At 38.8% G+C, this 15,505-nt stretch overlaps 1 protein-coding gene across 1 annotated transcript; it reads right to left on the bottom strand.

The window, feature by feature from the left end:
• Positions 1 to 4,827: 4,827 nt before the first annotated feature.
• Positions 4,828 to 10,910, bottom strand: LOC135770544 (extracellular calcium-sensing receptor-like). The gene is made up of 7 exons (XM_065280206.2): positions 10,892 to 10,910; positions 8,867 to 9,104; positions 7,363 to 7,654; positions 6,404 to 7,198; positions 6,108 to 6,335; positions 5,815 to 5,938; positions 4,828 to 5,723 (listed from the first exon to the last, which is right to left on the bottom strand). The coding sequence occupies exons 1-7, from the start codon at positions 10,908 to 10,910 to the stop codon at positions 4,828 to 4,830; spliced, it is 2,592 nt and encodes an 863-aa protein (XP_065136278.2).
• Between the last annotated feature and the right edge of the window lie 4,595 nt (positions 10,911 to 15,505).

Here is a 15,505-nt window from a genome sequence, read left to right as displayed (position 1 = left end):
AAGGATGTGTGTGAGAGACTGTATGTGAGAATGAATGAAATTGAGTGTATGTGAGAGTGAGAATGTGTGTGTAAGAGTAGGGGTGGGTTGCACCAACCAGGATTTGGCCTAAATCTGGTTTAAATCAAAGCTTATTTAATAATTCTGTTGCACCAAACTTTAAACCTGTTTTAAAATAATCAAGCTTTCATTCAAACTGCCATTTTGATCCAAGTTTAAATTTTACAGTAAACCTAGATTATCTTTAATCCTGTTGCTCCATTACTTGAAACTCTGTTTTAAATCTCAATGAGGGATTAACTTTAAACTTGCATATGAGGAGTTTAAATATGTTTTTTTACAATTAAATGTCTGGCTAAATGATTAGAAACACATACCACGAGCGTGGTGGCGCTATTCAAAGATGCGTTTATTATAACGTCTCAACAAAGTGAGTTTGCCGGCTCAAAAAGATTATTAACAGCACCGGTTAGAGCTACCGATGCTCGTATGTGCTTCTCCTCTGTCACGCGCGCTCCAGTCAGACGAAAGACAGTGAATGAACGGACACACGGTGGCGCTTCATGACAAATGCGTCCACACATTTTGTTCATTATATCACATTATTACACGGCTCTCTGGAATGCTTGATTCTGATTGGTCAGTTGAGACATTTGCAGGTTCGTTCTTTTCAAATAATAACCGCTCCAAATTAATAACGCATAGCCGGACTACTTGCACGAGTAAAATCGCTCCGCGCCAATAAAGATCAATAAAGATTACTGTCTGTTTGGCGCCATCTTGTGACAAACACTCGACAACCACGACAAGAGACAGACGGCTTACTGAGACTGAACTTGACAAAATAGAGCATGACAGCTACGAAGCCAACACACACAAAAATATTGTGATTAAAACTTCTCAAAGACTGGCTAAAAGAGAAAAAATGGAGACAGACAAGTATGAAGCAGCGGATCTTAATAAGGTATTACGATCATTTTATGCATCTGTGCAAAGTTTCGCGGAAGGATAAAAATGTTAATTTAAAACAAATATGCCAATAAAATGTTTCAAATTCATATTCATGTCCAGTTTTTTTTCTTATGTGGCAAGTAGCCGTGTAATAAGCTGGATAATGTAGAGGCAGCCGGTAGTTATTGGGAAATAAGCCCCTTCAGTGTGATACAAGACCCTCCGCTTCGCGTTGGGTCCTGATCACACTGTCGGGGCTTATTTCCCAATAACTACCGGCTGCCTCTACATTATCCCTTACATATCTGAGTTTTGTGATTTTTCCTGTCACAATATTTTCTGATCTGTTAATCAATACAATTGTTTTAAAAGATTGTCAAATGTTTTTATTTGAATTAGACCTTTAGATTAGCCTACCGGTGTATGTAGGTGATTTATACTACAAAAATTACATTACCTTTGCTTGCATAAACGGTTTATTTCCTTTTTGAATGACAACGTTAACATTGTTGCTGTTTAATTACACCGGAAAATTTAACATGGTGGACAAAATAAATTGCAGATGAAGGGTTTAGTTTAAAGTTTTAATCTAAGATTTGTTAATCTGTGTTTAAATTTAAGTGGTGCAACACAATTCGAATTAAAATTAAACTGAGATCAACAAACCCTAGATGAGCTCTAAACTCTGCTTAATTTAATCCTTGTTGGTGCAACCCACCCTAAGTGTATGATTCTGTGTGTGCTGTTTTTACCTTTGCATGAACTCTAGCGTTGCTCCTTGGTCTCCTGGGTATGAAATGTTCAGGCAGTAGTAAGATGCAAACATCAACTTCAGAGCATCGCTGAAGATGGTGATGTGGCTGTTAACTATGATTTGGTGGACAGAAAACAAAGTTCTCTGCGGTCAAAGGGGAACTTCCTGTTGTAATGCATAAGAAAAAAAAGGAATCAGTAGACGACGCAAACGATGATGTATATAAAATCTTCTAAAAATATGCCACCATGCGTCGAAGTTTGATATAACGTTAGGTGGCAATATTCACTATTCCAATTTCCAGAATCAATAACTACAACCAATTTTTTCAACCATGGAGAAAATAACGTACATTTATAAATGTCTAACGTTACTGTTTGCCAACCTTACTGCGTCGACGTCTGTTTGGGGTTTTCCTCAGGGACAACCAATAACTGAATAACTGAACGTTGACTTACTTGGTAACAAACTTTTACATTTAGCAACGTTAAAACACGGATAAAATATTACAAAAAGAACAAAACCAACGTTAAGACTTGGATAAAATCTTACAAAAAGAACAAAACCAACGTTATACTTTTACTTACCGTCCAATGAAACCTCAAACGATTAAGATTTTAAATTATAACGTAATAACGGTAATAACGTTTCATTTACTGGTCAGCGCCCGAGTTTAAAACACACACACTGGTTTAACGATTTAAAAAGGTAAACATTGCAAGTGCTTAATCTTAAATAGAAGAAGCATAGTAATGACCAAATAAGATGTACATTTACCTGTTTATTTTCTCCTCACATCCAGGATTGAAGGGAAAGCTGAAAGTTGTTGGGCGCGCAGATTCACGCCTATGATTCACGCGCGCAGCAGCCTCACTGTGTGCTTAAAGAACGCAAAGTATCCTTGTGCCTGGGCGGGACAGTTTGAACATTTAAAATCTTTATATTTGTCATTTAAATATCATTGTGTTATTATATCATTTTATAAAACGATAGTATGGGAATAAATGCGTAACAAAAAACTAAACGGAGCAGAACTACTTGATAAGCGGAAGGAGATGTGGTCAATAGCAGTAGTAATGGAAAATGATTCTGCTCAAATTGATTCTTTCGGATAGGACGTTTCAACGAACCGATTCAAAAATTCATTCACCACTGATTCACCGGTTCTTTTACACAAACACGCGATGACATACATATGCAAACAGTTATTTTATTGATAATATAAAAATAAACGTATCTTAATCAACATTACAATCTCATAAACCAAAAACAATTAAGCTGACATTAAGTCAGGTGCTTAGTTCAAGAGTTAATGAAGCTCTGTTTATGATTTCATTAAGAAAAAAATAATCATTTATTACATTGAATAAATGATGAAACCTCAACATTCTATGTCGATAAATTAAGCTCATTTGTAATGTTATAATGTATATAAATAATTTTTAATGAAAAAATCTTCAAAAAAAAAAAAAAAAAAAATGGGGGTGTTATGCACTTGATGTGTTTTTCCATGTGATTTTACAGTAGATATGTAAATTTGCAGTATATTTCTGTAGTTTTACCTATTTTATTTATTTTTATCTGTATTTCAAAAATAAATTTTCGTGGAAAATCTGTAAAATAAAACGGTAAAAATTACGTAAAATTACAGATTTTTTTTACAGTGTAGGTGAATCATTTGGGCCATAATTGAGCCAAGCGAAAAATATTATTAAATGAAAAGACAGTCATTAAACATGATATTGCTGACTATAACAATTGCATTGTCCACTGCGATGCCAGTACTGCCTACAATACTGCACCAAGCACTTCCACTATATGAGAAAAACAACAGCCACATGACAAATGCAGCACTTGCCACATCCCATGTGAAATGCCCCAAAGACTGAAAGCCTACTCTGGTTGCTATTTTTTGTTAGTTACTCCAGATTTATGTGAAGCTTATGGGTTTGTTGTATGTAATCTTTATTTAGTTTAATGTTTCTTTAGGAGGTTTTCGTAATTCTTTTAGATTTGTTTTTGTTTTGTGTATTGTTGCAATATAACTTAGTGTAATTGGAATCCAAATCACCAAATTTGACTTGTATTAGTTATGACAGATGATATTTACTGTATGAAACTTCACACAATAACAAGATGTGTACTTAAGGAATAAGGCTAGAGTAGGAGTGTAATATAGCTCTGATCTTCAAAGAGATTAGGGCATAAGGATAATCACTTTGATTGGGATTCACAGACTGATTAATGAGCTAGGGAACTTATTGAGACACTCAGAAAGTGTTTAAAACAGCGTTTGAGCTTGGGGATGTGTGTGTCCGCTCTGGTGACAACTTTTTCCAATCAGAGATTACTGTATTGCTTAAGTGTTTAAATAAACCTCCCCCACTAATTCTAAAATGACTAGAATGTTACTGTTATGTTATCAGAAATATATTGCACGGCTGGGAGGGCTCTTAGCCAATCAGATTTGAGAACCAGAAAGAACTGTTGTGTAAATAATAACCCAAATAAATGCATTCATTTTTTTAATTTAATGTAAGTAATACAGGCTGTTAAATTGAATTTACATTATTTATTAAGTGCAGAAAGTCAATGTCATTTCTTATTAGGCAGAACACAATGTAGGTCCAGAAAATGGCAGTGATGAAGATGATCAGTAGCTGGGTTTCCATCCAAACATGATGTAAATCTTTTCAAAATTCGCAAAAAAAGAAAAACAAAGAAATGTGAATTAGGTGCATTTCCATCAAGTTGTTTAACCGCATGACGGTGGAATTGGGTAACCTAGTAACCAACAGTAAACAAAACAATGTATGCATGGAAAATGGAGACAGGACTGCATGTAGTCACAAAGGGGTTAATTTATTAATGTATTTACCGTGCAGCTTGTAATTGCCAAACTGAATGCTGTGCATAGAAAAAGGAATGCAGACTTTTTATGAAGGCACTAGCAGCAAGGCACTGCGACGACGTTGAGCCCCATACATGGTAAAGACAACTCCAGTGGAAATGCATGCTTTTTATTACATGGCAATGTTTTTTTGTTTGGTTGTCAATTGTTGTTTACTTACTACATCACACTGTTGTCCATTTAGATTTTCATCCTTGAGTTTTTTTAATGTCTATTTCCCAATCATATGTTTCTTTGTATTTTGTTCTGGTTTTAACAAAATTATGTAGCATTTTGGGGAAAATATGCAAAATAGTAAAGCAAAGCTTGAAGCTAAAATAGCAAATATCTCCAAGGCTACAGTAAATTTTCCAGGTGTACTGACATAAGCTAGGAAAAATGTGATCCATACAGCACAGAATATGAGCATACTGAATGTGATGAATTTAGCTTCATTGAAGTTATCAGGGAGCTTACGAGCCAGAAAAGCTAAAATAAAACACAAGACTGAAAGCAAGCCAATATAAGCAAGAACAGCCCAGAAACCAACAGCTGAACCTAAATGACATTCTAGAATGATCTTATCTTTGTAATAATGCATGTTCTTATATGGAAAAGGAGGTGATATTGTTAGCCAAAGCACACAAATTAGGACCTGTATTAATGTAAGGATAACAACACTAAGTCTTTGTTGAGGAGGCCCAAACCATTTCATGACATTACTTCCTGGAAGTGTGGCCTTGAATGCCATTAACACCACTATTGTTTTCCCCAGAACACAGGAGGTACAGAGGACAAAAGTGATCCCAAACGCTGTGTGACGCAACATACAGGACAACTCTGTGGGCCGACCAATGAAAGTAAGTGAACAGAGAAAGCACAGAGTCAATGAGAAGAGCAACAGAAAGCTCAGCTCTGAATTGTTGGCTCTTACAATAGGTGTTTCTCTATGAAGATAAAACACAAAAAATACAATTGATGAAAATAATGCTCCAATGAGAGAACAAAGAGAAAGCACAATCCCCATGTTTTCTGTATAGGAAAGGAATTCAATCACTTTTAAAACACATCTGTCTTTGTTTTCATTTGACCAATACTCCAAATCACAAGGAATGCAGTCACTAGAATCTGTGAAGGAATTAAAGAAATATGAACACAAACCACATTTCAAGGTCTCTGGCCATTGTATAGTATTAAAGCATGAGCTAGTACTTATTACCTGTCTCATTACTGATTTCTCCATGAGCACATTGAATACAGTCAAAACAGCAGATAGGTCTTCCTTTCTGTGCAGCCTTCCTAGTGCCTGGAGGACAACTATCAGTGCACACGGACACTGGCAGCTGTGAAAAGAGAAGTGCCATGTAAGGCCCAAATAATGATTTCAAGCCATGTCAATTGCTTGACCTTAAAGCGATAGTTTGTCTAGTCAGCTTTTATATTTTTTGTCATATTGCCAAGTCATTTATCATGCACCTATAATTTGCCCTCTTAAATTTATTTTTGACGTACCTGTCTGCTGTTCTCTGCCCATACCACAAGTTCCTGATTAATTTTAAGACGTTGCTCTGGAGGCAGTGAGTGGTCATACGCACCAACCAGTTTATACTGCATACTTCCATCTTTAGCAGGCTGCCAGTTGACCAGATCATATTTCGCCACAGGATCCCCACTTGCATCAAAAAATATTTTCTCACCTGTTTTGGCAGTGAAACTGACATCTCTCATATACTCCAGCACCTGAGAATAAACACAAACATAATTGGTTTCAGTTTTACTTTAATCTTTTAATCTGTCTTCTTGATCACCTTTCTCGGCATGGGCATCTCTACTTTGCTGCTGTTGGTGGAGGAATTGACATCTTTTATCAAATTATGCAGTGCATGTGCGACAGCATAAGTTGCTGTGTACACTTTATTTGCTATGCGCATCTCTAATGCATCAGTATATTCATTTTGCACTTCTGCTAAGCGTTCTGAGCCAGTACAGCCACCTGCGCTACCTCCGGTGTTTCTGAAAGAGCACTGAAAAGCTGTTTCCCAGAAATCTTTCAAAAGTTCATTTTTTGGTTCTTGATCAGGGTGCACAGTCAAAAGAAACTCTCGCAGGCCATCGAGCTGGACATTCGCTACCGCAAAGCCCACGGCTCCTGTGAGGAAACTGTATTCCTTTGTTTCTGCAATAATTCGAGAAGTGATCCAGGATTCGCTACCGAGCCACTGAAGCCCAGTGATGTTCTGTTGCGCAATTAATTGCAGGAGTGGGATAAAATCTGAAGAAGATGTAAAAGATACCACCACCTTGGCTGTTGATCTTTTAATCACTTCCAGTGTCTTTAGGAGCTGCTCTTGTGTATCGGTTCTTGATACGGTCGCTGAGTATTCAACACAAATCCCTAATTGTTGTGCAGTCTTTTCAAATGTTGAGATTCCATAGGTACCATAATCACTGCGACTGCTGATCGTTCCAACCCAAGTCCAGCCAAAGTGCTTGACAAGTTGAGCGAGTGCTCGGCTTTGATAATAATCACTGGCTATCGTTCTGAAGAAGGATGAAAACTTTTTTCTGTCACTCAAGCATGCACATGTGGCAAAATGACTGATCTACAAAAACAAAAACAAAAATAATTTAAAAAATCAAAGTATTAAGAAAATTTTTACACCAATTGTTTTCATTATTTTTTAAGGGCATTGGGGCATCTTGCAGTGGTTCATTATGCATTGATTTATCATAAGAACATGTGGCAAATTAATAAGAGAGTTCTTACCACAGGGAAACTGAAAGGGCTTAGTAAAGAGGCGATGGCAATGGTGGAAGAAGAGCTTGTCTCTCCAACAATGGCTTGAACAAATGGTGGTCTAGAACAGGACTCATCATGCAAAGTCTCTTTAATGCCATTTATCAAAGCCATGCTCGACAGAATAGCCTGATTTATTGTCCCACATGCATCATATATTTTATAGCCCAAAGTGACACCAGGCAACAGCTGTGTGCTGTTGTTTATCTCCTCTATGGCAAAAATCAGTGTCTGAGCCACTTTAAACTCACGCAAGTTAAAGCTGTGACAATAAACATGAGTCAAGTGATACACTTCATTCTGCAAATAATCATTACGGTATTGTTATAGTACAACTTTTAAATGTGTAGTTTACCCAAAATTGAAAATTCGGTAATTTACTGACCCTCAAGTTGTTCTTAACCTCTATACATTTATTTGTTTTGCTTTGTGCTACCAATATTTTATCCATCTTTATAAATATAATTATTCAGATTTATTTTACCAGTAATTTTACTGATTTCACCTTCTGTACATGGTATATAGTCATAACAACATATAGGTTTTTCTTTCTACACAGCCTTTCTAGTACCAGGACATCTCTCACTGCACACAGACACTTGCAACAAATATTGCAGCTTGCCAATTTTAGAATTACCTGTTTATTTATACAGTTCATATAGAGCACATTTAAAAACAGGCGAAAAACTGAACAAAGTGCTGAACATAAAAATCAAACCGTAAATGCATAAAACAAAATGTAAAAAAAAAAAGATTTTAAAACTAATGTGTTAAAACAACACATGTTGTATCTTATTAAGTCCCTTTTATAACACATAATGTGTTTTATAGAATAACACAAAACAATGTGTTAAAAATTAACACACCCTTTCTTAGAGTGAACCAAAATGACAGCTAAACAAAGACCAATTACAGTATAATACAAATGGAATGATAATAGGTCAGATCAAACAGTGTGTTTTTAAAAGAAACTTAAAAATGGATAAAGAAGAGCCCTACCACCGAAAGCATCCCCTATACATTTTAATCTAGACTTTCAGACATTTTTACATGCAAAATTATCCAGAACATACAGTAGCAGTTTTCTCTTTTTAAAGTCACCCACAATTTTTTACCTGTTTAAAATGTATTGCCCACAAAATTAAAGTCATATTTACAACTAAACTTTCCATCCCTCTGAAAAGAAGCATCATACAGTCCAAAAGTAACAATTTCATAGTGTGGTTTGCTTTTAAGTTGCACAATCACAAATTAAGATATTATTAACAGTTTTATTTTTCCTTTTATATAACTCAATGGTGTTCCAGGTCTGCTTGGTTACAAAAATTTTGCAGAACAAAGAAATTCATGCAGGTATGGAACAACTTGATGATAAGTAAATAATGACAGAATTTTTTCTTTTTGAGTGAACTTTCCCAGTAGTAATATTCATAATACTACAGAATTCATAATGCAATGTTATTCTCATACAGACCTGACACATGTAGGTGGTTCTGGTTTGGAAGTGAAAGGATGCAACTTTTGCACAACAGTTTTATGAATTGACAAAATCCCCCCAATGTTGATTTCTCTTTCTGCAGAAAGCAGTGGTGGGAATGGCTGGCTAAGCATTTTGCAGACGTCTGCTGTGGCTGGGATGCAAGCACCATATAGCAGCAGTATTAGGAGTGACACTGTCTTCTTTGCCATGCCCATGAAGGTAGAGCAGGAGCCTTTGTGGCAGAACAGGAAATGATCTACTCTTTATCATGTTTTGAAATTCCATTTGGGATCAGCGTCATTACACTAGTTTGCTTTTATTGTTTTATATTGTTTTATAGAAAACATTTAACCACCTAAAGACCAACTGAACTACAAAATAATGAATTTCCTACACAATCTTCCTGCAGCAATGCTGCTGTTAATTTTTTGGGGATCCCGAGTTTCGTTCAAATTATTATCAAGGTTGTTTGTGTGTTGTTGTACCTCACTGCTGTACCATCTTTTATTTTTTCCTGTCTTTTGTGAAGTAGTTTGTCAACAAATGATTTTTCTGAGTCAGATCTTTTAATGATTCTCAAGCCCTGAATGCAGTAATGACCCCCGTGCAACATTACTAAAAATTCCATTATAGTGTTCAAATAAATATAAGGAAACTTTCATCACTTTAAAGTAATCCACTGATTTAAGACTTTAGTTTGTTTATGCTGTGAAAAGGAAGGTAACGGAGAGGTCACGTTGTGAACAATAATTTCCAAATTATTATGCACATGCCAAAAGTTCACACATTTTATTTTACCCTCAATAGTTATATGACAGTGTGCATGTTATTATATTTAAATTAAATAAAAATGTCAAAAGATACTTTAATACTTAAAATAAGCAAAATGTGCTGTTTCATATTATTATAAAGGATGCACTTTAACCAAATTTATAATGATATAATGGATTATAATGATCCAAAAACAGATATATGTCAAATGTGCTGCATGGACACAAAACAAACATTGTCCAAAAAACAAAGACAATATAAAATAAATAATGTATTTACACAAGTTACATAATAATATATGAGCATATCTTTGACCAGACTTGAACTCTCCCATTCATGAAACTTGTAAGTATGCAAGTATAGGTTTTGTCTTTATTTCACTTGATGACGCTAGTATTGCATCCCTAAGTTGATGTTTCCAATTACAGAGCCGTCCACCCAGTATGCGTGACCTCCCGTAATGGCGGATATCTGTTACATGTTCTACAGTGTTAGACACAGTTATTCACTTTTGATCCTTCATGGCAACTTTGAGTAATGCAGCACTGAGGGATCTGCTTTAAATGATTACATTTTGTTTATATGCAAAGCAATTCCACACATTGCGCTTTACATGTGACACCGTTTTTATGAGCGCCGTGTTGATTACACAGAGACGCGAGCTTGCGCACACTGACGACACATGTGATGTGTAAAGTTCATACGCGCTTACAGAAAAGCGTTATAAACAGAAGCTAGACGATAAGGGGATTGGCATCTGAAAACAGTCATCTGAAAACAGCTTTTTATATAACTAATCACTGCAGATGTTTATCTGAGATGTTCTGAATTTAGTTTATGTACATGATAGTTTATCTGGATGTGGTGCTATCAGTGATACTGTATTTACCCATCAGTTATGTATGTAAGGGTATTTCTGTGGAAAATTTATGCTAACAGCTGTTCATAACTCTCTTACAGGTCTGCATCCCTCTCATCATTACAAAACTATGAAGTGGAATACAGAAGGCGAGTTGGATAATCCAAAGGGCATGACTTGGTATTCATAGTGTCCTAAGGGGGTCGCAATGGCAGTCTTCCATTCATCACCTCGACGGATGCAAATTAAATTGTAGGCACTTAAATCCAGCTTAGAGAAGATAGAGGCTCATCACAGTTGCTCCAAAGCAGCTGGGACCAGAGGAAGGGGGTACCAGAACTTAACTGTCTGTGAATCGAGGTGTCGATAATTGATGCAGGGTCTCCAACCTTCATCCTTCTTGGTCATGACGAAAAAGCTTGAAGTGGGAGGGGAGTAGATGGTCAGATGAAATGTTGTTTTAGAGCTTCCTCCACACACTCCATGGCCTTCTGTTCGGGGAAAGACAGCTGGTAGATGCGACCCTTGGGTAATGAGGCTCCATGTAGCAGTAGAGCTGTAATCGGGCCTTAAAAGTTAGGCCCGAAATGTCCGGAGCCCGACAGAATGCAGCCCGAACCCGAACGTACATTTAGATTGACAGCTTTTTAAAAGCCCGAACCCGTTTACAGCCCGACATTATTTAAATGTGCGCACACACACAGCTTTTGTCAAGAATGAGAAATTTACACAGGTTTTAACATTATTTATTCATGACTAATAATCTACACGCCACTTGGAAGTTGAAACAAAGAAATAAGTAATCTGTAACATTGTAACATCTCATTCTAAATAGGCTTATGCAATACACTATAAATATGCCAATAAAATTACTATTTCTTAACTAATTAAATTAAGATAATACATTCTGAATTAAGATGGGTATTTGGCAATAACGAAATTAAGAGGCAGGCTCCGCGGGATTTGCGTCGGCACTTCTCTCCATTACTGCCAACATTAGTCTATATCCACTGTCTAAATTATGTAAGACTCGATTCATATTTAGTTATACATTGAAAAACCTACTCACCAAGATTAGGCTACATGTTTTTGATGAGGAAAATCATTAAATCCACTGTAAATGAATTCAGCGCGATCCTGCGCTACTGATTTGAACTTGACCGCTCATTTACCTCACAAAGCCGGAGCGGAAGCCCGAGCCCGCCCCGAGCCCGTGTAAAATGTTAGAAATGAAGCCCGAACCCGCCCGAGCCCGTCGGGTCCCGACGGGTCCCGTCGGGTTCGGGCAAAGATCTTCAGCTCTATGTAGCAGGTCGATAGCACAGTTCCATGGCGATGTGGGGGAAGTTGAGTTGCCAGTTGTTTACTAAAAACATTCTGGAACGACTGCTATTCTTTGGGGTTTCCTCTGAGTGCTGGACAGGGGGGTTTCCTCCAGCACCATAAAAGACATCTCTTCCACATTTAAGCATCCAACATGACGGGTTACAGTGGGGGTGTAGTGTCGGATATGACATCGACCCAACGGTTTACCTTGTATGGTGTGTACGATGAGATCTTGTGGGTATCTCGCCGTGTGAGCAGGGACACCGACAGGGCACTTGCGTATTGCACTTTTTGTACTAACTTTTTATATTTATCTATTTAGCACTCTTTTTTCCTCTCTTGTACATTTCCTATTCTTATAATTTCACTATGTGTTTTCAAATCTCTACTCTCATTACAACTCATAAATTTGTTGTATCACGTCGCCGCGGGCAAAATATTAATAATCTCTGCACTCTCCCTCCTTCCACTATTGCCTTGCTCACTTTTCCCATTGGCTTATGGAACTGCCAATCTGCTGTCAACAAAGCAGATTTCATTACTGCCATTGCTTCACATTCTGGCCTTTCTGTTTTAGCACTTACAGAGACATGGATTAAACCAGAGGACACTGCCACTCCGGCTGCCCTCTCCAACAACTACACTTTCTTACACAGTCCTCGCACAACAGGAAGGGGTGGAGGAACTGGTCTGCTTATTCCAAAGGACTGGAAATTCCAACAGCAAACCCCCTCATGTGACAGCAGCTCTTTTGAGTCGCACGTAGTTACTATTATCCACCCTACTAAAATCCATTTTTTAGTTATCTATCGCCTCCCAGGTCAACTTGGACACTTCTTGGAGGAGTTGGATGTACTTTTGTCTTCATTCCCAGAGGATGGTACTCCTTTAGTAGTACTAGGTGACTTCAACATCCACCTGGAGAAACCACAGGCAGCTGACTTCAACACCCTGACGGCGTCGTTTGACCTCAAGCGAGTCCCTACTTCACCAACACACAAGTCTAGTAATCTTTTAGATCCTATCTACACACGCTGCTGTTCCACTTACCACACCCAGGTCACCCCACTACACACATCTGATTACTTCCTCATTACTCTCGAGCTCGACCTAACTCCCCCTGTCACTCTGTACGATCCACCATTGGCCACATTCCGGCGCAACCTGCGCACGCTCTTTCCCTCCCGCTTATCCTCTGCGATCACTTCCACGCTCCCCGCTCCCAGGCAACTCTCTCTGTTAGATACTGACAATGCCACTGACACACTTTGTTCCACTCTTACATCCTGCTTAGACACATTATGCCCTCTGACATCTGGACCGGCCCGGGTCATACCACCTGCTCCTTGGCTAACTGAGGTTCTCTGTGAGCATCGCTCCACACTCAGGGCTGCAGAGAGGAACTGGCGCAGATCGAATTATCCTTCTGATCTCTGTCTCTATCAGTCTCTTCTTGCCTCCTTCTCCAAGGATGTCTCCTCTGCTAAGACCCTATACTACCATTCAAAGATTAACAACTCACCTAACTCTCACACTCTCTTCAAGACCTTCTCTACCCTTCTTTGTCCCCCTGCCCTTCCACCCTCATCCAACCTAACCGCTGATGATTTTGCTTGCTTCTTTGTGAAGAAAACTAAAACTATTAGCAGTCAGTTTTCCGAGCCGACGCTTCTTGCGCATGCTCAAACCTCTGAGACATGCTCCCTCCCCTCCTTCTCTCTCCTATCCGAAGTGGATGTTTCCAAGGTCTTGGCTTCTTACCATCCGACTACCTGCCCGCTAGATCCCATACCCACCCATCTCCTTCAGGCCATCTCTCCGTCAGTTATCCCTGCTCTCACTCACATTATCAATTCATCCCTTTCCACTGGCACCTTCCCCGTAGCTTTTAAAGAGGCTCGGATAACCCCGCTGCTGAAGAAACCCACACTCAATCCTGCTATGCTAGAGAACTACAGACCCGTTTCTCTTCTTCCCTTCATTGCCAAGACACTTGAACGCGTTGTGTTCAACCACCTCTCATCTTTCTTTACACAAAATAACCTCCTGGATAGCAATCAGTCTGGTTTCAAAAGTGGTCACTCCACTGAGACTGCGCTGCTCTCAGTCATTGAAGCCCTTAGGCAGGCAAGGGCAGCCTCCAAATCATCTGTGCTGATCTTACTGGATCTATCTGCAGCTTTTGACACGGTCAATCATCGCATCCTCCTGTCAACCCTCATGTCTATGGGTGTCTCTGACATAGCGCTCCTATGGTTCAAGTCGTACCTCTCAGATAGGCCATTTTGGGTATCCTGGAGAGGTGACGTCTCCAAACGCCTCAAGGCTCTGTGCTTAGACCGCTGCTCCTTTCGATATACATGACATCCATGGGCTCATTCGAAAACATGGCTTTTCCTACCACTGCTATGCAGACGACACTCAACTCCACTTGTCGTTCCACCCTGATGATCCCACTGGTTAAGCCCGCATCTCGGCATGCCTGAGGGACATCTCACTCTGGATGAAGGATCATGATCTCCAGCTTAACCTTGCGAAGACAGAACTGCTTGTCATTGCATCTGAACCAAAGATTCAGCACAACCTTTCCATTCAGCTAGGTTCCTCGACCATCACGCCTTCCAGGATGGCCAAAAACCTGGGAGTGGTCATTGATGATAGGCTTAGCTTTACGGAGCATGTTGCCAGCACCGCTCGCTCTTGTAGATTCATCCACTACAATATTAGGAAAATTAGACATTTCCTAGATGAGCATGCTACACAGGTCCTGGTCCAAACTCTTGTCCTGTCCAGACTGGACTACTGCAATGCGCTACTGGCAGGGCTTCCAGCCTGCACGACCAAACCCCTACAGATGATTCAGAATGCAGCGGCAAGAGTGGTCTTCAATGAGCCAAAGAGGGCGCACGTCTCTCCTCTCTTTGTCAAGTTACAATGGTATGAAGGTATATTTGGTGCAAAACAACTGCACACCTGTGACAGTGGAATTTGTATTTGTAGAGATTTTCCACACATGTGTATCAGTAAATTTGAAGTCACAGAGGAAGAGGTGCAAACTTGTAGATTTTTTTATTTCCCTCAAATACAACACAACAGTTACACACTCACAAATCCTTCAGTGCAGCTACACAAATCCCATTTTACAAATCACAGATTAAGAAACTCACAAGCTCACATTTTTTGCTACAATTGCTGCAGTAAATATGGTGCATAACCTACTTGAACGCCTGCATCAAATAATGTGAAGTCACACACAAATTTTGTACATTCGCAAAATCAGTTTGTGCATCTGTGCGATGAGACTTGCATGTGTGTACAATTTTTTTTCACAAATATTTTTACATTTTTTAAATATTTTCTAGCCCAAACACAAGTACATAAATACAACTGCTTGAATCTGCTGCTACGAGTTTCAAACACTCTTTTTCGTGTGCTCTCTCTTTTGCACCAAATATCTCTGAGATAAATGGGGCGAAAGTGATTTGTATACCTGTAGGCTATGGCGAGCACTGTTCAGCACTGCCCACCAGGTGGCGCCCCGACACTCACTGAAGCAGAGTTTATTAATTACCACCAATGTTTCAGCAAGGTAAATCGCCTTTATCAAGGTATTTTCACCAAGTGGAGAACAATATAAATGGGAGTGCTAATTATACACACATGAATGTAATTACATA

Source organism: Paramisgurnus dabryanus, chromosome 8 (genome assembly GCF_030506205.2).
Source record: "Paramisgurnus dabryanus chromosome 8, PD_genome_1.1, whole genome shotgun sequence".
NCBI lineage: Eukaryota > Metazoa > Chordata > Actinopteri > Cypriniformes > Cobitidae > Paramisgurnus > Paramisgurnus dabryanus.
The sequence above is the reverse complement of the archived record's forward strand: the minus strand, read 5'-3'. Positions and strand labels throughout refer to the sequence as shown.

Excerpts from the sequence above, each read along its gene's own strand:
- LOC135770544 (XM_065280206.2), bottom strand. Across the intron at positions 6,336-6,403 it reads AGATGCCCATGCCGAGAAAG|GTGCTGGAGTATATGAGAGA; the intron begins GTGATCAAGAAG and ends GTTTATTCTCAG. Across the intron at positions 5,724-5,814 it reads AGAAATCAGTAATGAGACAG|ATTCTAGTGACTGCATTCCT; the intron begins GTAATAAGTACT and ends ATTCCTTCACAG.